The 23,542-nt window shown below is 43.8% G+C and overlaps 1 protein-coding gene across 1 annotated transcript in view; it reads right to left on the reverse strand.

Moving 5' to 3' along the window:
- TTN (titin) overlaps positions 1 to 23,542 on the reverse strand; it is a 274,428-nt gene that overhangs the window by 248,541 nt on the left and 2,345 nt on the right. Inside the window, 17 exon segments of the mRNA XM_049106193.1 lie at positions 72 to 330; positions 1,206 to 1,271; positions 1,530 to 1,811; positions 3,012 to 3,134; positions 3,241 to 3,534; positions 6,888 to 7,025; positions 7,541 to 7,678; positions 8,288 to 8,422; positions 9,640 to 9,771; positions 11,079 to 11,219; positions 11,862 to 12,014; positions 12,966 to 13,245; positions 17,683 to 17,927; positions 18,019 to 18,104; positions 18,611 to 18,898; positions 20,347 to 20,550; positions 22,928 to 23,029. Coding sequence (XP_048962150.1) covers positions 72 to 330; positions 1,206 to 1,271; positions 1,530 to 1,811; positions 3,012 to 3,134; positions 3,241 to 3,534; positions 6,888 to 7,025; positions 7,541 to 7,678; positions 8,288 to 8,422; positions 9,640 to 9,771; positions 11,079 to 11,219; positions 11,862 to 12,014; positions 12,966 to 13,245; positions 17,683 to 17,927; positions 18,019 to 18,104; positions 18,611 to 18,898; positions 20,347 to 20,550; positions 22,928 to 23,029 — 3,066 coding nt within the window.

A 23,542-nucleotide genomic window follows, 5' to 3' on the forward strand; every position in this document is an offset into this window, starting at 1 on the left:
TCCCGTGCAAGGAAGTGTCAGCTGAGAGCGATGGCACGTACACAAGGGCAGTTGGGAGTGTGGCCACCAACCTTGCACAGCTAGATAGCAGGATGTGCTGACGGTCCCAGCCTCGTTCACAGCACTGCAGGTAAATCGTCCACTGTCTTCCGCGAAGGCTTCGCGAATCATAAGACGAGCAATTCCACTCTGGAAGGTTATCTGGAAATCAATGGAACTTTCTATTTGGTAGTCTTCTCTGTACCATGTCACTTTGGGGGATGGGTATCCAGAGATGTGGCACTCCAAGGTGACGGATTCACCTTCTATAACAGTCACATTTTTTAAGCCCTGAAGAGAGAAGAAAAAGGAAATACAGATAAAATGTGGATAGCCATTAATCATCTCTATGGGTTTTGAGAAGCAGAGGGGTTTGAATTTGCACATTCTTATGGCCATGAAATATCCTTTTAAAGGTCAAGACTCTAGAAATATTAGTAAAGGGACTCCTTGGAAATTGAATATTCCTAAGTCGAAATAAATGTCAAAGGCTTCCAAGTTCCTAAGGCAGAACCGTATTAACACCATATGATGGGGCAACTTTGTACCTATTGTCACATAGTTAAACCCTAACAGAACTTGAAGGCTCAGAAGCAAATGTTGCCACTTCAACAAAGCTTTCCCTTGGGGCAGCCCGGGTGGCTCAGTGATTTAGCGCCGCCTTCAGCCCAGGGCGTGATCCTGGAGACCTGGGACAGAGCCCCACATCGGGCTCCCTGCATGGAGCCTGCCTCTCCCTCTGCCTGTATGTGTGTGTGTCTCTCATGAATGAATAAATGAATGAATAAATGAATAAATGAATAAAATACAAAAGCTTTCCCTGTTATTCCCAAGTAGAAGTGCTCTCTCCTTCCCCTGCTGAGGTCCTTATCACCTTCCATATGCTTATCGCCTTCTGTCTGAATGCTTTTCTCTGAAGCTAAGGCTAAGCTATCAAAGAGGGTTAGATTGGTCGTTAGAGCTCCATCACTCTCCCAATAAGGCCTTAAACCTCATCGAAACTCCTTAAGTCCACTGACGGTCGCCACACACAGTTCCCCTTTTCCTCGCCAGTTAGTGTATTGTCCTACAACCAGCATTTGTGAACCCACTGAGGCCATTCGAGACACTGATCCTTGCGTACATTAAAGCTACGTGACCAGACAGGCGGCAACTTCGTTACTCACCGAGACCAAGGTTGGTGGAGTAACCGGGATTTCAACGGGCGCAGGTACTCTCGCCGTTTCTGTTACCTGCAGGGTTTACAGAGGACGTTACGAAATGCCCGTGGAGTGAGGGGCAATCTCATCAACTCGTAGCACATGCAACATTACAAAAATAACTCGAGGAAAAAGAGCTCTGATCCCCGCCAGACTCAAAAGAATGAAGTCTGAACGTGGTAAAGGAGAGGCAGGAGGCCCGGCCGAGCACGTCTGTGGCAGAAAGCGGCCGTGGGCCGGGCCCGCTCGACAGCAATGCATCAAGGAACAACGAGCCATGCGGTGACTGACCTTGGCTTCGTGCTCGCGGCGTACTGTGAAGCGCTCTTCATGGACGGTGGCACCGGTGATGCTCACCCCCACCTCCTTTTTCACTTCAATGCCAGCTTGGCTCTTGTAAGTGTCCGGCGTGTCGGCGAAGGGGAACTGCGGGGAAGGGGTGGCTTCTGCTCTCACTCGAGCCTCAGCAGGCTTCACCGTAGGTGCCTTCACCGACTTGGTGATCTTCTGAGCAGAAGATGCTGCTGACAACTCTTTCTGTAACGTGGCGATAGCACTACCGGCTATCGATGCCTGAATGCAAACGAGGCAGTCTGGGTCAGGCTTCAGAAGCGCCCCCACCATCATTCGCTCCGTGGTGGGTCTGAGTCTGTTTCTAGATGGTCTGTCCTCCTAGGCCCTCACTACCACTCTCAGGATTAGGGAAGAGTCCGTTAGAGACAAACCACTCACAAAGTTCACGGTCATTCCCACCAGTTTGCAAAAGACTTTTTTTTTTTTTTTTGCAAAATGCATTTGAAAATGCCTGTCTTCAAGAGTTGTAGTTAGAGCTCCTTATTTTATGCCCTTATCAGAAAGGGATGCAGGGTCTTCTAAAGCTCAGTCATGACTTTTCACTTAACCATCCGAAAAATAACTACTGTGGGAATTTCAAAATCAAGAAATTATGAAAACATTTGGGAAATTTCTAAGAACTATTTAAAAATAGCGTGGTAAAGTTTCAGCCTCAAATCTGTGCGGAAGGTAAAAATGGAGACATTCAGAAAAATATTTTGAAGACTTTCCCACTCTTTTTATTCTGCCATTGTCTATGGTTATTTATTTATTTATTTTTTGTCTATGGTTATTCGATTTCAATCGTAATTTGGGACTATTCCAAATATAGGTATTAAATGTACTTTTCACTTCTTTGAAGGCACACAGGATTTGCACTCTTTGTCTTAGATGTGTATAAGAAGGACAGCGTCCAATCTGAAGGGTTATTATGTGCTGTCAACTTGCTAATGTTTAATGTATTAACTTGCCCCTGACCACATAGCTAATAAGAGGCAGAGCTAGGACACTCACCCAGCCTGTGTGACTCCACCATCCAACCCAACTACCACATGTACTATCTCTCCACCTTGTTGTACTGAGTATATCGTTATATGATTTTTCCATGTCTGACTTATCATTGATACATAGTCACAGCCTGAAAAGTCTCACAGCAGAAGGAAAACTAAACCGTGCAATACACCATCTTTTTACAAAATGTGAAACAGAGAGAAAGCTGTATGGAGCTGTGTCTTCTCAGAGGTGTACGACAACCACTAGCCTGCTGGGCAAATTTCAGAAGCCAGACTCCTGGGGCTTCAGAGTCCACCCTGAATGCGAACAGACATCACCAGAGAGAGGCCCACACTGGCCTACACCGAAGACACTGTGTACACCACACATTAGGTACTTATTTTCTTCGAGCCAGATGTCTCTTTGTCAGGCTCTTTAACTGCTTACCTCATATCCATGTTCTGTCTTAGGGACGGAAATTTTTGAAACAGTAAAGTGAGGGCTTGCTGTGCGGGGGCGTTTATCCACATGGACTAATCTTTCAGTTGTTATATCTGTAGTTTTCTTGATCTGCAATGAAAAGAGACTCAGTGATGCCACTGTTCACTGGATGACCGCCAACAGCTAAGCTTGTTTGCCCCATGGATAGGGTGAAATCCAGCGGGTAGAGACCCACCTGTGATGAAATGTGCATTCCCATTTGATCAGTAGTTGTGATATGAGTCTCAGAAGGAGCCTGGATCACTCTAGGCTTGACTGCTTTAGGGACAACGTGGGGTTCTGAGGCTGGACGCTGGGGATGCTCAGCTACCTTTGTGGCAGAAATGTGCTCCTTGTAGCCATACTCCAAAGTGGTCTGCTGAGCGTATGATTCTCTAGGAGGCCCGGGCTCCCTGGGCTCTCTGACACGGGCCTGGTCTACTGCAGCGACAACTGTTGCTACAGCTTCTGCCTTTTTCCCAACGTCCACCTGGAGATAAGGTTTCCAGAATTAACACACAGCAATGTCAAAGTCAAGCTGAGACATCTCCTCCGCGGATAGTCACCAAGAACAGACAAATGCCTAAAGGTGTCGTAGGCAGATGGCACCCGTGTTATATGGCTCTGTTAATGTCTCCAGAAATGTGGCTCACAAGACGCATTTAGGAACTCAATATTTCATTGATGATTATAATGTAATGGACAGCTAGTTAGATACACTCTCTATATACCTGCTTAATTAGACTAGACATTAAATCACACACACACACACCACATGGGACAACACAGTACATACATAAAATAGGAAGGAGATTTTGAGTTTTTCTAGGATTTTGTCGAGGCAGTTAATTAGCACTCGGGAAATCAGAACCCTGGGGCTGTTTATCTTCATTGATTATTTTTATTATCCTGTCAATCACTTAGTCTAGTGTTGCTGCAATGACAGCAATGATAAAAAATATACTCAAAACCATCCTAGACCTATCCAGAAAAATCAGCTGCTACAGAGTTGTACAGTTACATGCAAATCTGAGATAATGTGGAAGCTCATGAAATCATAGTGAGCATATTAATTTTATGATTATCTAGGGATAAGAATTTTTAATCTATTAGAAAGTATCTTTCTTACAAAACCTGAATGAAGAGATTCTGATTAAAATGAAAGTGTTAATCATATTTGGAGTCAAGAGAACAACCTTCCACAGCGAAGTTCAATTTACTTTCGTTATTACTGGGAGGTAAAGCAAAGGAAAAAGCAGAAATGTTGTTTTCTCATTTCCATGAATCTGATTAACATAAATGAAAACACAGTCTGCAAAGGTGTTTCTCTTTTAAAGAAAGCAAACTAGCTGATGTGGCTTCCAAATTATGAGTCTATGCAAGACTTGGAAATAGCACATCCTAAAAAATCACATCACCATGTCCATCGGTGCTCTTTAAAAGTAATGCTGGAATATTTTATTAATGCCCAGTTTTCTCTTCTGCTGCTGTGAATGGAACCTAGATCATATCTGAAATGCCTTTCAAGGATGCTACCTATATATCTGTTAAAATTGTCCTCTGAATCATTTAAGATACGAATGAGGGTTTTTTCTGAGATGAAATTGGGCTTCAATTCAGTGCTTCCTTCCAGTAAGCCACAAACAATCTAATCTTCCTTGAGGGATTGCAAATGCCGATTTCACTTTACCATTCATCTTAGAAGAAACTATAAAATATACATGAGGCTTAATTAAGTTTGTTCATCTGTTTTTCTTTTTTAAAAACATATAGGCTATTAGTTGATTTGAATTTTACAGATATTTTAAAATGTTACCCATCTTTACAGATAACACAAATATATATGTTTAATGCATACTATATGTATTTAATGTAGACCAAAGATTCAAATGAGATGTAATGTAAATGCAATCATTCAACAAGCCAAATAATATGAATTAAGTATACATAGACTTTTAATATATATGTAAAGGCTGATATACCAGTTCTCTCTCTTTCTATATATATACATATATGTGCATATGTATATTAATACATATTACTTTGCTTGTAGAATGATTGTATGACATTATATCTCATTTGAATCTTTCAACCAGCCTGTGAGTTAAGCAGGTTGAGCTTTAAGTTTTATTTACCTTAACAATGAGAAAACCTAGGCCCACAGAAATTAGTTGCCAACTAAAATGTACAAATATACAAATCTTGTTCTTAATTTAGAACTTATGTAAAAAAAAGTATTTTAATCATGGGTAGAATATTTCAAACTGAAGAAGCATCTATGTATTTTTTCCTGAGTTAATACATATTAAGTTCCTATCCATATGCCATTTGGTGGACAGCCACAGGTACGTCCTCTTGGCTGGCACCATTTTTTATTTTTTTATTTCTTAGTGGATTCACATCTCTCAGTTTTAGAACCTGGATCAGCAGGAAGAAGAATTGGAGAAGGAGAACCCAATTCAGACCAGTTAAATGCTGAGAATTAATTTAGGAGATGCAAACGAGAGGGTTATTTAATCTGGCTTTTCATGACTAGAAACACTAACAGTTGCACTGGAGGAGTTGGATGGGGTCTCATCGCTAATGCTTGTTGTCTACTTCCACAATTACATGGAACTCTAGAGCACAATGACTCATGCTGGATAAAAAGTTATGGGTGCTGATGATGAAATGGGATGAAGCCATGCTTTTCACCTTCACGGCATCAGTTTTCATCTCCTCATGAGAAAGATGGATCTGTTCCTGCTTAATAGCAAGTTCTTCTCTAGTCCTTGGCAGTATGGCTAGGTCAGTAGATTTTGCGGTGGTAACTACTACTTTGGGTGCAGATATTTTCTCAGCTTCCATTCTTAGCTAATTTTTAACAACAAAAATAAGACAGTCAAACTGATGTGATTCAGAACACACAGCAACCATTTAAATATAATCACTGATGAAGTATGGTACATGTTGGAATTTCTGTCACCAAAGAGATTTCAGAAAGGCTGATGTGCCATTCAATATCAGACTTGCGTAAAGGCTTAGAAAGTTGATCTTAAATCCCGCCTTAGGAAAAAAACCCAAAGATGCAGAGATAGAAAACAACACTAAGAAAAATACAGACAGGACTCAGCCACGACGCTAAAGAAATTTAGTTGCTAATTTCCAAATACTCTATTGACAGTAAGGAATAAAATTAGGTTAATAGCTTATTTGGGGTAAATAACAGAGTCACAGTAAGTTGGTTAAACCATGGAGATTTCATAACTATAAGCAGATGCTACAAATAAACTTTTTCATGGCTTATGTATATCCTGGTTGGGTGGTTTCTTCTCTAGATTTTAATACTGCTCCTTGTGTAGCTGTAGCAGAAGTTATTATGGCGGGCACTGTAATTTTCTCATTTAGTTTTTATAGAATGAACAAAAGAAAGATAAACTTTCACTTGAAAAGAATTATGAGTAATTTCCTGAAATAAGTCCACACTTTGTGATGTAACATATTAAATTTATGACCCCTCAAAGCATACATCATTGTGACAGTAAGATTCATCATTTACTTTTACTTTTTTTCTTGAATCTTTATGGAATATCTTAAAATCAGCCTGCATGCAATTTCAATCATCAACTCCCAGAGAACTTCTAGATGTTAATAATTTTTTTTAAAAAGGAAAATAGTGAAGAAATCAGTGGGGAGAGGCACATGTAGTTATATTAACAATAATACTTGGTTTTTTAGTTTCTAATCATTTAATCATCTAAAAAAGAAATGAGGTTAATAGTGTCTCATACATAAGAAATTCTGAGATTGGGATTAATGTATTATACAAGAGGGGGACTGCACACTTGGAATAGCGAGCATCACCTTTCCATGAGTAACTTGAATTTGTTCTTGTCTAGTAGCCATTCCTTCTCTAGTTCTCAATATTGTTTCTTGTTCTTGGGCTTTAGCAGTAGCAACTGCTATTGTAGACAAGGCAGTTTTCTCAGCTTCCTTTCTCATCTGATTATTACAGTAAAATCAAAGTTGAAGTTGCACAGGGCTTTACACACATGGCATAACCCCTCCCACCCTCCTAGTATGGATGCAGGATGAAGTTATTCCGGGTTAACTATACAAAAGAAGTTACTTGGCACTGTCGGCATATACTGAGTGGGAATTACAAAACTTAGAAAGGTTAACTTAAAAAAAGAAAGAAAGAAAAAAAAAAAACTCCAGATGATTCCATGTATTACTTTTTAAAAATCAGGCTAACAAAGCTCATCTTCATGCAAAGAATAATGGTGGGCTAAAATGAATCACAAACATTACAGATGGATGAAAATCAAATGTGGAGATAAAATTAATGGTAAGCAGTCACACATTCACCATTTTCGTTTTAGTCTGGGATTCAAAAAGGAAAATACAGACTAATAATTCATAGCACATCATAGTTAATGGTTTACTAGAAATTAGTTTAAAGATGAACTTTCGAAAAAAAAAAGATGAACTTTCACATCTCAAATATGTGTATTCACCTTTTCCTGAGTTATTTGAACTTGCTCTCTTTTGGTAGTGATGCCTTCTCTAGTTCTTGATACTAAATCTTGTTCTTTGACTTTGGGAGTGGCAACTATGACTTTAGGGACCACTGTTTTTCTAGTTTCTTTCATCATCTGGTCATATGATAAAAAGAAAGGTGAGAAAATGGTCATTAAATTTCATACAGCCTCCAATAAAAGAAACTTAAGTCAAAACTGAGAAAGGAAGCAAATTTCTTTCTGTTCATGGACACTTTAATCACACTTAAACATATCATATGAGTTGCTTTGATCGTCTGTACTGTTTCATTGTTAACAGTATCAGAATCAGTGCAATCTAAGAGAAAAATGTGGAATCAGCCACATAAGAATAAAGGATGCACTTCTCTTTCTCACATTATTATTATAATCCATGGGAAATTCCAGCACAGCCATAATCAACAAATACTTTTGCATTTTATCAATTGACTCGACAACTGGAGTCTACTGCAATAGGAAGATATTAAAGTGAAGTATGATACCACGTTAGTAACAATCCAAAGAAAGTTTGAAAGTTAGGAATGAAAAGTGGCAGTGAAAGCTGGAGAGGTGGCAAAGGGTTCGTGAGAGATTTTGAGGGAGTTTTCTATTTGAGTTATAAAAAGAAGAGGTGAAAAAGTGATGAGTGAGACCCATGATGAATGTGTAGGCAGCTTGCAAATGACACGATGAAGAGTGAATTGCACAGCAGCAGGAAATCATCACCTTTTCCTGAGTTACGTGCATTTGATCATGTGTGGCAATTTCTTCTTGAGCTCCCAGCATTGTTTCTAGTTTTGTGGGCTCTGCAGTGGCAGCTACCACCACGGACGCAGCAGCTATCACAGCTTTCTGTATTATCTGATTTTCAGAGTAAAATAAAGGTTTGAGATTCAAAAAGGCACAAAAGAAATGGCAAGATACCCTTGCAACATTCAGAAGAATGCAATGTTCAGTGGTCAGTGAGAAAGTAGCACGCTTCTATTTCATGGGCCAACGCTTTATGTTTAAAACATAGACTTGGGTTTTCCTGAGGAATAGGCTTCATTTCTGTCCACCTGCTCCTTAGTCAATTGTCCTAGAAACTGAAAAATCTCATCTTTGAGACACGTTGATATATGAGGACACCCGGGGAGTGGCCACTGGCTGGCAAATGGCTGGAAAACTCTAGTCGGGCTGAACTTGCCAGTAGCTGGCATTGCCATGGCCACAGGGTTTCTATGCCCTTATCAGGCCAAGTAGGGTACGCGGACATTCAAGGTCTCTCACTCACTCTGAGGAGAAGGGAATTCATTCACTAGCCCGTGGCCAGCCTTCACAGAGTGCATAGTGTTCTCAGCTAGACCTTTTAATAAAGTACCTCCAGGATCAGCAGAGAACAGGAGGTCAAGATAGGTAAGTGCAGGCACTCTCCCGAACAAGAAAAAGTTAGAAAATAGATGCCTCTCGCCTGACACTTCAAGACTGGGTGTCACACATGGAAGACAAGGGGATTTTGGTGACACCGAGATTGGTCGCATGTGGCTCTACAGCACAAAAGCAGCAAACACTTCTAGGTCACTGTTTGTCAATCAGGAATTAGGACATTTTCTTGAAGTACTGGTGTTTCCTATAATGTCCAGCATTTCCTCACTTTCCCATGATATCTACTTGGAGTGTTCACGGCTGGTGTGTGTGTGTGTGTGTGTGTGTGTGTGTGTGTGTGCATTTGTCTTACAACCTAAATGACTGAGGGCTCAGCCTATGCATTAAAAAACTGTACTGGAGGAAATATCTTATCTACCCAATTGAATGGGCTGATATCTATCTTCCAATTAAATATGCTCTAGAAACATCATAGATGTGCCCCCAAAGCATTCCGATACACAATCTCCCCAAAACTGATCAACTGAGTGAAAAATTGTGCAATGAACACAGAATTTCCACCGTGAAAGAGTTTCAGAGGAACAACGAAACAGAAACAACAGATAGACACAAAAGTCTCCTGCACGTAAAGGTTCTGGTAACAGGGTACACACAGCTGGCTAGAGGGTGTTCTGTGTCAACGAACTACAGCATATTTACAAAATTGGACTTACTGTTTCTTGAGTTACTTGTTTTTGTTCTTGTTTTGTAGTAATTTGTCCAGAAACTCTAGTTTCTTGCTCTTTGGCTTTAGCTGCAGAAATTATTACTTTTGGTACAAATGCTTTTTCAGTTTCTTTTCTTATCTGAAATCAATGATAAGAACAAACTCTTATTGTCTCCTGATCTCTAGTGGAAGTGACATAATGTTTATTAAATATAACCAAGTCAGAATTTGAAGAAAGAAGTAAAATCTTTTTTTTTTTTCTGGCAATATCACTAAATAAATCATCTCATTTTCCTTAATAGAACCATGCTCTTTCTCTGTCTAAACCATAATTCATGCAGCTCAGGGAAAAAGAAAAGTTGGGTTCAACACTATTTAATTGAACTGGAGTATTGCCATCTTCTTTGGAAAGACTTCCAATTTTCATAAATGGATAGATGGACAACACTATTCTATGCCACTCCTGTCATCTAAAGGTGATCTTAGAGAATAGGATATTAGAATGGAAGACCTTAGAAGTAATTTGTCTGACCCTTTACTTTTATGTAAGAGAAATCAAGTATGGCCAATTTACAATCTGCACTTATATGATATTTTTGCTTCGGAAATTTTCCTAATGATGATGGCTTGGAATATCAAGACTTACTTTACTAAAATTGAGACATTATGAGGAGGAAAGTTTTGTGCCCATCCCAGGCAAAATGTTTCTCAAATCCTTAACTCTCTGAAGGAGGCTGTTTGGATCTGGATGCCTAAGGTATATGTGTAGTGTGTCGGGGGGGAATGGAGCGGGGAGCAGTTTTCCCCCATTTGCCTCTTTCCCGTTCTCAGACGTCATCTCTGACATTAAGGATCTTGAGCTTTAAAAGAAGACTTGAAAGTTCATCTTCTCAAACCACCCAGCTGATTGGCTCCACTGGCCAAAAGCCTTACCAACTGGCCTTATCTAATTTGTCCCTGAATGCCTCCAATCATGATTGTCCTCTTGACTTTTTGGGGGGTCATATGACCTACAAAACCCACTGCTGTCCGTTCCACTTCTATATTCAGAGGTTCTCCAAAGGGCTCAGGGAGCTGTTGTCACGTAATCTTCAAAGCTGTGTGTGCCCACTGTCCTCCTCTGTTCCTCCTCTACAGCTACTTTTCCTGGTTTTACCTCACTTGGGGTCACATATTTAGTTAGCGCACCTTCACAGCAACAGAGATGAAACCCGCTGTTTGTGTTCAGAGAGGTCCCCCTTTGTCTACACAAGCAAAGCACTCGGGGACTTTAAGGGACCTTGGAATCTGGTACCCAAGAATGAACACACAGATCCAAGGGGATTTTAATAGTGTGATAATAGTGTGATTTTGCCCCAGAAACAAAACCCTTCATGGTAAACACGGATTACATGTGCTCACACCGGGAAACAACAGAAGTAATTTCACGTCAAAACCCATTTTCACCTGTTCATGAGTTACGTGCACCTGCTCTTGTTTTGTTGTAATTACTTCTCTGGTTCTGGATTTTAATTCTTGTTCCTTGGTTTTGTCGGCGGCCACTACTACTTTAGTTACAGCCGTCTTCTTCTCTGCCTCTTTTTTAATCTAAAATTTCAGAGGGGAAAGGAAGGAAATCGTTTCATGCACCTTATATAAAAGTTCCAATAATAAATCAGGATGAAGACATAAATGTCACACGAGAGAGGATCAGGAGGAAAGCCGGAGTGATTCTAAACTATATAAAAAAAAAATCTTTTCAAAAATGAGGTGGGAAATTATCTTGGATTTATAACACTCCTCAGCCATGAATCAAGTGTCACATTTGTTTTGAGGAAAGTAAAAGCAAAGGTCTTTGGGGGAAGCTTGGAGAAAGGTAATGTCTGCCCTGCAATCACGGGCCCCCACCGACACCCCCGGCTCTCGGAGCAGCTGAGCTCTGGACTGAGCTGGAACCGCGAGGAATGCACGTGCAACCTCTTGCACAGCCGACTCTCCTGGCCGCCCTTTGCACACACACCCCGCCCTGACCCAGGACCGCTGTGACACACACACCCACACCCGCCCCAGGACCACGGTGGTACTTGAACTCCTCTGACCTCCTGTGTCTACTTTCTCAAGCTTAACTCTTGCCTGTCGACCTGTCTGACCCAGATGGGACCCTCGGGTCCTCCGGATCTCCCACCGCCTTGGGACCTCGGGACACTTAGGCTCGGAAGGCCTCAGAAGCCTGGGCCCTGTGGCGCGCACCTGTTCCTGAGCAGGTTGGACGTGCACAGCAGTCGTGGTTGTCCTCTGGGCAGCCTGCTCTACAGCGCTGGTGACCGGTTCTCGCACTCTGGCCATGTCCACAGCAGCAACGACGGTCGCGACAGCTGCGCTTTTGTCAGTTTCTTGTCTCACCTGGATTGGAGAGGCCGAGTCCTCACAGCCGCCCGGCAGCCTGGGGACAGCGCGCGGCCTCGGGCACCGCCAAAGCCTTCCTCCCCGGGCAGGAGGGTCTCGCGGGGCGGGACCAAGATCTGACCCCCGGTTCGCGCAGCACCCACCCCACGGCACCCACTGCGCTGCACAGATGCCGCGGCACCCACCTCGCAGCACCCAGGACCCCGCAGCACCCACCCCGTGGCACTCACCCCGCGGCCCCAACTCCGCAGCACTGAGGACCCCGCAGCATCCACCTCGCTGCACAGACGCCGCAGCACCCACCTTGCAGCACCCAGGACCCCGCAGCACCCACCCCACTGCACGGACTCCGCAGCACCCATCCCGTAGCCCCCACCCACAGCACCCAGGACCCCACAGCCCCCACCCCGCAGCCCCCGGGACCCCGCAGCCTCTGGAACCCCACAGCCCCCAGGACCCCGCAGCCCCAACCCCGCAGCACCCACCTTGCTGCACAGACACTGCAGCACCCACGTCTCAGCACCCAGGACCCCACAGCACCCGCCCTGCGGCACCAACCCCACAGCACCCAGGACTCCGCAGCCCCCACCTCACGGCACCCACCTCGCAGCACCCAGGACCCTGCAGTCCCCACCTCACAGCACCCAGGACCCCACAGCACCCACCCTGCGGCACCAACCCCGCAGCACCCAGGACCCCGCAGCACCCACCTTGCTGCACAGACGCTGAAGCACCCATGTCTCAGCACCCAGGACCCCACAGTCCCCACTCACAGCACCCAGGACCCCACAGCACCCACCCTGCGGCGCCGACCCCGTAGCGCCCAGGACCCCGCAGCCCCCACCCCGCGGCACCCGGGACCCCGCGGCACCCACCCCCTAGCACCGAGGACCCTGCAGCCCCGACCCCGGCACCGACCCCGCAGCCCCGACCCCGCAGCCCCCGTACCTCCACGGCCCCTGCGGCCCCCGCGGCGCGGCTCACGGTCACTTGCTCCTGCACCCCGAACCTCCCTTCCCATCTCTCCTCCGTCCGGATCTGGGTGGTGCTCGTCACCGTGGTCTCTCTCATCTCGGCCTCCGACGAGGCCACAAAGCCCTCCTGCTTCCAAGGCGGAGGCACCTCGGGCCCCGGGGTCACGCCGGGCGCCTGGGTCTTGCGGACCAGCAGCGGGGACTTGACGGACCTGATGGGGGACGTGGAGATCCTCCCCGCCGGGGACACGGATCTGAAAACCAGACGGCAGAGGTCACGGGGGAGAAGCACCTGGGACTCCTGTGCAGGGGGTCGGCGGCTGAAGGCCGCAGGGGGCATCTGGAGGCCCCGAGGCAGAGCTTCCAACCCTGTGCCCCGGATCGTGGAAAGGAACTTGCTGTAAATCTTTTTTTTTTTTTTTTTTTATTTATTCATGAGACACAGAGAGAGAGAGAGAGGCAGAGACCCAGGGAGAGGGAGAAGCAGGCTCCATGCTGGGAGCCCGACGTGGGCCTCGATCCCGGGACCCCAGGACCAGGCCCTGGGCTGAAGGCAGGTGCTAACCCCACCGGGCGGCCCTCTAAATCTTGGTCTAACCTGCTGTCACTGCAGGAGACTCGGCCTGAATCCTAAGCTGAATTTTGTGCCCTGCCCCACCTTCCACCAATTAAAAAAGTCAAGACAGTAAGAAGGTCTTAAAAGACAGCAACAGAGCCCAATGGCCAGCGCCTAGTCAGAGCTGGAGACGTCTGGCAGGGAGGGCGCGAGACCTTCCTTGGAATCCAAGGGCCTGTGCAACTCCGGGCTAAGGAAGGGACACGATTCTCCTTTTCCTGGAGGCCCTCACAGCTTTCCCCAGGCCCCCAGGCCCTGGGAACCCCCGGCCGCAGGAAGCTTTCCTGGGCCTCTCGCAGAGCTTGTTTGGGGGTGTGGGCTGTGCCCTGGTCATCATGTTGGGAACTGCTCTTTTTAATTTCCTCTGTGATTACCCTCACCCTCATTATGTTGTACTCTGGACTTCTTTTAATAGCCATACAGTTACTATGGCAACTGGCTATTTTGAAATCCAAGCATTCCACAGTTTTCCTATTAAATTGATAAAGCGCTTCATCTAAAATAGTTTTCATTGCTTTTCGTGTGTATCCCAAGCGCCACAGCATCATCTGAAGACTCTGGGTGCTAAATCCTAACATTTATGGCAAAAAAAAAAAAAAAAGAAAAAAGACAGTCCCTGATCTACACCAATAATTCTAGGAGTTGGCCGATTATTTTAAGTGAACAATTTCCCTGATTTCATTCTTGATCAGTTCGTAATCAATTTTCCCCTCTAGATGGCAGTATTGCCTTATCCCTGAGTGAAACTGCTGCCTATGGGAAAACTGTGATAAATGTAGTAGCGTTAACTTAGGCTGATCATAAATGAAAGGACTCTTCTAATTAAGGTTCAAGGTACCACTGGTATCTGCTCTAAACGACAGAGTAACTTAATAATACGCTCCACCGTAGCCAGCTTCATGAAGAAACGTTTGTGTTCTTGAAGAAGGGGTTTTGGGTGAAAAAAAAAAATCAATTTACATTTTATAAATGGAGTCGTAATCAAGTGAAGGGAAATCTAGGGGAACATGCCTCTATTTTAAAAAGGGGCTGCCTTAGAAATATAACAAAGAAATAGAACATTATTCTAAATCTAGGTAGGGTCTACACCAACTGAGGAAAAGCAGGGTGACGTGTACTTCCAAGTTGCAACCTGTGCCTTACTACTCTTGCTGTTCATCATAAAGTGGGTTTATCTCAAAAAGAGTTAAAGACATGATTAGCATGACATGAGTGATTAGCAGCAGGCTGCAGGTAAGCCCATAACTGTGAAAAATCAATGTAATTTGAGTCATTAGAGGAAAGTGCTTATTTTTGCTCTTACAATAAAGCATAATCACCTGGGCACAGCTAGATCCATGTACCTTATTCAAAAAAATGTGTTTGCCTTACCCTATGACTAAAATCAAGATTAAACCATTAGACATTTCAGGAAGTAGTCTATCTTGGATAGCCATTATTTTCTCCACAAATTGCTATTTTTATTTCTTATTTTAAAGCAAATTTCAGGGACTAAGTAATGGGGATTGTTATTAATGAACTGCCAGCACTGCTAAGACTGGTCAAAATGCTCCACAGAATCAGGGAAGCTCTATAATTTTAAATGACCCTTAGGCTTGGATTAAAAATACAGTGGGGTTGTTATCTCCCCAGAAATCACATTTGGCCCGTCTGGTGATTTCATGGTGTGCAAACTTGGAGCTAGTCTAAGAACACTTTGTTTGATAGATAGACATGTTTTTAAAACAGAACTTTTGGGTTCAAGTCTTCCTTCCTATTACTGTTTGCCGGTACCTTTAATTTTCATAGTGGTCAATATAATAAAAATTAGAAAATATCAAGCATGTTTTGTATATTTATTGGACATTTCCTTACATTGCCTCTTGTGTGAAATGCTTGTCTTCTGTTCCTTTTTCCCCCCATTTGTGTTGCTTATCTTTTTCTTTAAAAATTTGTGAAATAAAAATAAAAATAAAAATTAATTTGTGGAAGTTTTTTAAAATACATTTGCTACTTAGTTCTTTGTTATAAATGTTGGCAAACATTTCCCCCCAGACCTACTGTTTGCATTTGCTTCTTTATGGGGTCTTATGGAACATCCGTGAATACAGTCGGGGAAGCTATGCAGTGTTTTTAGGCTTCTACCATTCATATTGTAGCCATCGTATATTTGATATAATACTTTTATGGCAGGAGTAATGAAATATCTTGAGGAAGAAGCGCTTTTAAAATCTTTTTACAAATGCACTGTTTGATTTAGCCATGACCTTATTTTCGCCATATAGATTTTTTTATTTTTATGTAGTTGAATCTCTAAATCTATTTTGAAAAGCTCTCCCTACAAGTGTTTTCCCAAGTATTCTCATTTTTTTTTTTTAGTTTTTCTTTTTAATTTAGCTTTTTTAGTCAGGATGAGATTTATTTTGTAAATGGAGGTAGAGGTTTATATTTGGTTTCTTCCAAAAGGATAGCTAATTGGGCCAGTATTCTTTGTCGAGTAAAATAATCTTTCTCCCACTGAACTGAAAGGTCATTTTGATTAAAAATGGAATCTACTGGATACTTGAATCTATTTCTAGATGCCCTGTTCTGCTTCTCTAATGTATTTTTTTTTAAGATCTTATTTATTTATTCATGAGAGATGGAGCGGGGCAGAGACACAGGCAGAGGGAGAAGCAGGCTCCCTGCGGGAAGCCCGATGTGAAACTCGATCCCAGGACCCCAAGATCTCTACTCAAGCCAAAGGCAGACACTCAACCACTGAGCCACCCAGGCGTCCCTCTAATGTATTTTCTATCCACTTACTAATATGACAGTGTTTTAATTTCAGTAAACTTAAATTTGAATTTTTTTTTAGGTCAACTCTCTGCTTATTATTCTCCTCTCAAAATTTTTCTTGGCAGGGGAACTTTCCCTACACTAAAAACAATCACATAAATTGATTAGGAAACACTATTCTTGTATACTCCAAATTTTGTACATTTTTCAGTTCATCATATTATAAACCTCAGCAGGTTAAGCCACATTCCAAAGTTTCAAATTTGCTATAGGTGATTTATACTTGGTTATAGAATTTCTGAGCCCTGATGATAGACACTCACTTTCTAAAATATAAAATACCTGCATATTAACTAAGCATGGAAACCCATTTTAGGGGCACCTGGGTGGCTCAGTGGTTGAGTGTCTCCCTTCAGTTCAGATTGTGATCCCAGGGGAGTCCCGCATTGGGCTCCCCGCAGGGAGCCTGCTCCTCCCTCTGCCTGTGTATCTGCCTCTCTCTCTCTCTCTCTCTCTCTCTCTCTCTCAAATAAATAAAATCTTAAAAAAAACCACTCATTTTATTTTCTATGGAAAATGATATAAGGATATGCAAAACATGTAGAAGGTTTTACTTCTTATCAGAAAATAATTATACAAATGCTCTTATGCTCCATTTACAAAGCATCTTCAACTGATTATCTCACTGAATCCTCACAACACACCCTGGGGTCATTCTTATGGTGATTTTCTTTAATGTACAAATGGTATGACGGAGACCCTAGGCAAATTATTTACCTCCTTTAGCTCCACTCACCTATCTCTAAAATTGGGGATGATAATTCTTAAAGGTTGCTGTGACTGTTTAAGGAGGTAATATACGTAGAATGCCAATCCGATGTCTAAGACAAAGCGATCAATACAGGATAGCGTCTATTTTATCGTCACAATTATTTCCCTAAGTCTCACTGTGAGCAAATGGTCCAGCTGATGGGACATAAGGCTTCCAACGCTAAATTCTCTTCTATTTCACTGCTTTCTGTTGGCCCCTAAGGCAGACATTTGTTAAACGAAATGCAGAGAGGAATTCAGAAGTAGAGTTTATGAACATCCTCCGATTTACCTGTAGACAGTGAGGATTTGTGAAAAATCATACTCAGGGCCCTTTGGCTTTACTGCATTTATCATGTGCTATGTTTTTTATTGCTCCCTTCTATTTTTCTTACTGGATGAAACCTAACTTAAGAATGCAAAGTGGCAAAAAAAAATTAAATTAAAATTAAAATAAAAAAAAAAAAGAATGCAAAGCAGCTTGCTCTCCTTGCAAAAGGCTTTTTACCTGACTGGAGAAGGGGTCGGGGCCCGCACGTGGCGGACGGGCGACGGGGAGTGTCGTATGGGCGATGGGGACTGCTGGCGGGCCAGCTGTGCTTTGGCCGCGGCCGACGGCGGCGTCGGGGACCTGGACTTGGGCTTGGGAGGTATCCTGGGAGGGGTCTTATGTGGCAGCTGTTGCCCAGTGGCACCATCCAGGACCATCTCAACTGTTGCGATTGATCTGGCATCAAAGTGGGCTTCAATCTTCTGGAAAAGACGAAAACAAGGCCCATGTGGAGGAGGAGAAGCTGGTGAAGCAACGATCTGAAGGGTCGGAAAACCAAGTACAGCAAAATACCTTTTCAATTCGGGTTTGTCTTGTTTCTGAAATCTGAGCAGTCGAAACAATGGTTTTTGTCTTCTTAGCGGGTACGACGTCCTCACCTGTGGGAAGGGGGGCCGGGTGTTTGGGGGAGGCGGGGTGGGCCCACTTCTAGAGAGACCATGTCAGTTCTGACCACAAAGCTGATAACATTTTCTAGCTGTCCCGGTGGAGGAAAATGCAAAAAGTTTTCGATTATGTGTTCAGTTAAATTAGGTTCTAAGAGAGAGTATGTTCATTATGGGATAAGATTCACCTAGAACCATTTTTTTTTTTAATCCATTATTGGCCAATAATTTGAAAACAGAGTTGGCTTTTTTCTTAGAGGACTCCATTGAAATACTTTCCAGTTTCTAATGGGCTAAGAAGCACCGAGGTCTTCAGTGCTCCTGAGCTCCTGCCTGGAACCCCAGACCCTTTGCTCTTTCAGGGAGTTGGCGAGCCAGCTTCGGTCCCAGCCCCCGGCATCCCCGAGGTCTCCGAGGGAGGCAGCAGGACCTCGGCACCCGCTCTGTCCCCCTCAGTAGCCTCTCCTGGTCTCCCAGCTGCACCTTGAACCCGCACGTACCTTGAACCAGCAATTCGGCCGTTGAAGTAGCTCTTCCCACGCTATTGGTGGCATTTACCGAATAGGTCCCGGAGTCTTCGGGGTATGCTTCTGCAATCACTAGGCTGTAGAGGTCGCCTTCTTGGGAAATTTGAAAATCAAGGGAGCTCTGGATTTCTGCTCCGTCCCGGTAGAACTTCACCACAGGTGTAGGGATTCCGGTCACTCTCACTTGGAGTCGAACTTGGCTTCCTTGTCTCACGGTCATGCTCTGCAGTCGTTGTACAAAGTTGGGTGGTGCGGTCTCTGCTGCAGGGGGGATGGCAGGCAAGTCAGAACTGCCACCCTGGGTACTCCCCAAGGGGTATTTCTAAACAATCCCAAGCTCTGTTTCCCAAATGAGGCGATGACTCCTGGAACCAACCACCCTTGACTGTCCTTGAGGCCCGTTCATGTGTGATAGCAAGAAAGGAGCCAGAAGATGGCAGCAGGCCATCCTGTCACTACCTTTATTTTATTTGCTTAGTTTGGTTTGGTGATTGTAGGCCATCACCTTTTTTTTTTTTTTTTTTTTTTAAGAAAAAGCCTAGATCTGCTTATAACATTTTTAGAGAATCCTTCAGACATTTCCTCCCAACCTCACATCTAGAACCATCTTAACCTGGGAAAATAATTTGGCATGTATTCAGTAAGTTGAATTAAAACGAATTCTGACGGTTGGTTGATAAGTGGACCCGTGACTTACAGAATCATTATTAACTCTTAGTGTTAAAAACCCTAAACAGTCTCCAAACTGATCAGTGGTCAAATAACCCAAATATTTACTTGCATTTAAAATCAAAACACTGACATGGTTTAATGTTAGTTATGCTACAGAAAGGGGACTTCTTTGGTTCATTATGCTGAAAGAAACTTTTTAGGAATGTGAAGAGACAATGGGATTAATTTTGACATGTTTTCGAGTAATAACCCGTCACCCCTGTGAGTTTTCCATGTCTGAATTTTCTGGACATATGTTCAAGTTCACACGTGATGCTCCCAGATGCATCCACAACAGCCCTATCCTTGAACAGTGCTGGTGGCGGAGTGTATTGGCTAGTCATACATCGGCTCACGTAGCTCGATATGCAGGCACTGGTTGTCACGTGGCAAGTACCACAATGTTCTGTGGATCAACATCTTACCAGGGAGTGAAGGATGGAAGGAAACGGCAGAGATTGGTGGCGACTTCTCGGAGGAAGTGGTCATGGATTTGCCTTTGTCTGTGTATGTCCATGGTGTAGTATTTTTAGAAATGGAGAGTAAGTAAAAAGAGTGATTGAACGATACAGGTAAGAGCAGTGTTTCTTAAATGGGTGGTCTGTGGGGCACTGACATCGGAATCACCCAGGAGCTTGTTAAGGTGCAAGTTCCTGGTGATGCACCTGTCTCCTTGTAGGGCTTTATTGACAAGGCCCCAAGCCTTTCCACTTGCTCAGAAGCAGGGTTTTTAATATTCCCTTAATATAATCCCTTAATATACTTTTGAGTGTTTACGATGTGTATAGAGGAAACATTCTCAGCCCCTTTTGTGCTGTATTTTGAGAGGAGAATTAAATTTTACATGGCAAACAACTTTGCTACCAGTTCAGCCTCCGGGAGGCCCGTCTCTAGATTTCAGCCTCATCTACTCTTTCCTCAGTAGCTCTTCCTGGACCTTCTTGCCCAGGGGCTGCAGAGGCCTGGGGCAGAGGACGGGCAGGTCCCCCCCAGCCTACCTGTCACGAGAAGCTCAGCAGTACTAGTCGCTTGTCCAGATCCATTGGTGGCTCTCAGGGAGTATCGTCCACTGTTGGCTTGAGTCACGGCGGGGATCGTCAGTCTAGCGCGGCCTTCGCTAAAGGAGATCTGCACGCCGGGCAGAGTGGACGTGGAAATTGCCTGGCCATCCCTAAACCAGCTCACCTCAGGAACTGGGAAACCTGGAGCACAAACACAATCCATCTTTATGGCGGAATGGGGCACTGCTAAATCCCCCACTCTGTCCCACCAGGTCCACTGCCTTGTCCTGACCCCGAGTGGAAGGCCATCCAAGGCTAAGGAAAACGGGACGGCCACATGACAAGGGGTCCACCGGCCGACACCTAGGGAGTGGGTGGGTCAGTGGGTTCGGGTGGAGGCCAACACTTTCATTTAATAGGAAACAGGCCAGAGGGGGCTCGGTGACTCTCCAAGGCTCCTCTGCTAGCCGGGCACACGAAGACTAGAATTTCTACCTCCTGCCTTCCTGTCCCAGGTTCTCCTTGATGCAATTTAACAGACATGGTTAAAATCATAGAAGGGATTTAGAAAAGCATAGAATGCCAAAGAAACTTCGAAATAAAAAGCGACCACTGTCCTCTTCAAAAACAAGAGCCAAAGTGGCCAAGGATTAAGAGTGCTGCCCAGCAAGCCCAAGAGGACACCCATCTGCATCCCTCCTCTGTGGCTGCAGGGACACCGTGTCTTTGAACTCGCCTGCCTTTCAAATGTGTACTCAGTAGAAATGCCACTGAGCAGAGAGAGAAGCGGGTTCTCCCAGAACAAGACACAAGCCAGACCTCGTTTTACAGAGCAACTTGTAGAGCTGGAGTTGCAGGTAGAAAAGGCTAATTCTCTTCAATCACCATAAATTATGGAGCTAAGGGGACTCCTGGGTGGCTCAGCAGTTGAGCACCTGCCTTCGGCTCAGGGCGTGATCCCAGGGTCCCAGGATCGAGTCCCCACATGGGACTCCCTGCAGGGAGCCTGCTTCTCCCTCTGCCTGTGTCTCTGCCTCTCTCTGTGTGTCTCTCATGAATAAGTAAATAAAATCTTTTAAAAAAAATCATGGAGCTAAGAACTACATGTACGTGGTTTGATATTTTAAGTATATTAAAATTCTGTACATTGAGAAGGCTTGAAGCAAATTCAGAACAGGGTTTATTTTATATTAAAACTGAGGAAGTAAAGAGAACCAAGAGAATACTTATTTTCTTGTCCTTACATTAACCCACCTCCCACCATGGCCAAGTAAAGAGTTTGAGTAATTCATGAATGTCAGATATTTTCAGTGGTGTTTTCTTAAGACTTTATAGGCACATAATGTGAAGGAACAAGAAGCTACGAAGAAGCAAGGCTCCAGGACTCTGCAAATAGGCCAAACTCCCACTGAAGCCAACTGTGTTCTGCACAGTTCAAAAGTTACCGAGCATCACAAGATACTTAAGTGTATTATTGAAAAGTCAACGTCTCTCATGTGTGAAAAGAATGGAATCGGTCTCTACCTGCATATACAATAGACAACGAAGAATGATTATATGATATCTGTGCAATGTGAAGGTCTTATCCAGTTAGGAATAAGATGGGCACATAAAATAAAAAATGAAAGGAGAAAGGAAGAAGAAATCTTATTTTACATCTTTATTAGAAGCCAAAAACTTTTAAAAAGTGACAGTGCAAAAAAAAAAAAGGCGGGGGTGGGGTGGACAGTGCACCATGGAGGTGCTAGCTTGATGTTCAATTAACCTATGCCAATTTAAATGACAGTTGTAATACTGCAGGTGGAGACAATATGGATTAAATAATTTAGAGATTATTTACAATATAGTTTGTAGCTTATCCCCATTTTTAGTAAGTCTTAGAAATCATGCATTTTTTTTTGAGCCGCTTCTAAACTGAGTTATGAAGAAGGGGAAAAAAACCCAGAACTTTCTTCTAAATAAAAATCTAAGATCAATATTTGTTTCTCTTTAATAAAGACCAGGGTGGCATATATTATTTTTTGTTGTCATTTCCAAAGATTGGAAAATCTTCTAATTCACTAGAACCACTTAATAAAGATTGAAAATACAAGAATAAAATAATTGGGAGTTAGTGCAATGCTGACAGTTTTCTGCTTCGTAAAAAAGTCCCTGATTTTGTTATTTCCCATTCTCGGGCACGGGGAGCAGTCAGCCCCGGCCTCCTTGTCCCGCGGCAGCGTGTCTGACCCCTACTGGGCTTGGGTTCTTGGCTTCCAGTCTGGCTCTGCAGCTGAACCCAAATATAGAATGACCAAATTTGGTCGTACTTAGCTGCTGGATTCTGACAGCAATTTTAATCCAATGCTAATTATTTTGCTTTGTGGAATTATAAATATGAATAAAACATTTCCAAGCCATTACATTGTCAGACTTTGTCAGTACTGTGAACGGTATACCCTTACGATGGCCCTTCCATCCAGCTGGACCCATTTTAACAAAGTGGAAGCAGGGCTTACACCCGGTGTCAAGCCCCACAGCTAAGTTAACACACTGGGGAGGGGACGAAGAGCAGGGACGTGTGCAAGGGTGAGCTTACCACTAATGTGAGCCTCAAAGGTTGCGGTACTACCCTCCAGTACCACAACACTTTGTAACGGCTGCTTAAACGTCGGTGCTTGAGTTGTCATCTTTTCAGGCACTCTGAAAAGGAAGAGAAAAATAAGTTAGCGGGTCCCAGCTAAGGGCCACTCCGGAGCTACTCTGTAGATGGCAGAGACACTTTTTCAGAACAGATTGCTCTTTAGATCATCTGTGGGCCTTCTCCTCCGTGGCTTCAGTTTGAACATGGGCCTCTGAATTGACTTGAAGCCTAACAGAGTAGCAAGTGTAAACGGAAATGGGGGGAAAAAAGAAAATTTTAGGAAATTAGAGCAAGGAATGTCCTCTAGTGGTCGAGGAGGGAAATTCAGTCTTTCCAACTATGGGACACCTGAGTGAGAGATGGAAAGAGGAAAGCTGAAATAAGTGGGAGTCGAGAAGAACAATAAAAGATGTGTGGAAAGAATAGAATGAATCTAGGGGCACGCGGGTGGCTCAGTCGGTTGTGAGTCGGCCTTTGGCTCAGGTCATGATCTCGGGGTCCTGGGATCGATCCCCGCATTGGGCGCTCTGCTCAGCAGGGAGCCCGCTTCTTCCTCTCCCTCTGTCCCTC

The sequence above is a fragment of the Canis lupus genome, chromosome 36 (assembly GCF_003254725.2).
Source record: "Canis lupus dingo isolate Sandy chromosome 36, ASM325472v2, whole genome shotgun sequence".
NCBI classification, from domain to species: Eukaryota; Metazoa; Chordata; class Mammalia; order Carnivora; family Canidae; genus Canis; species Canis lupus.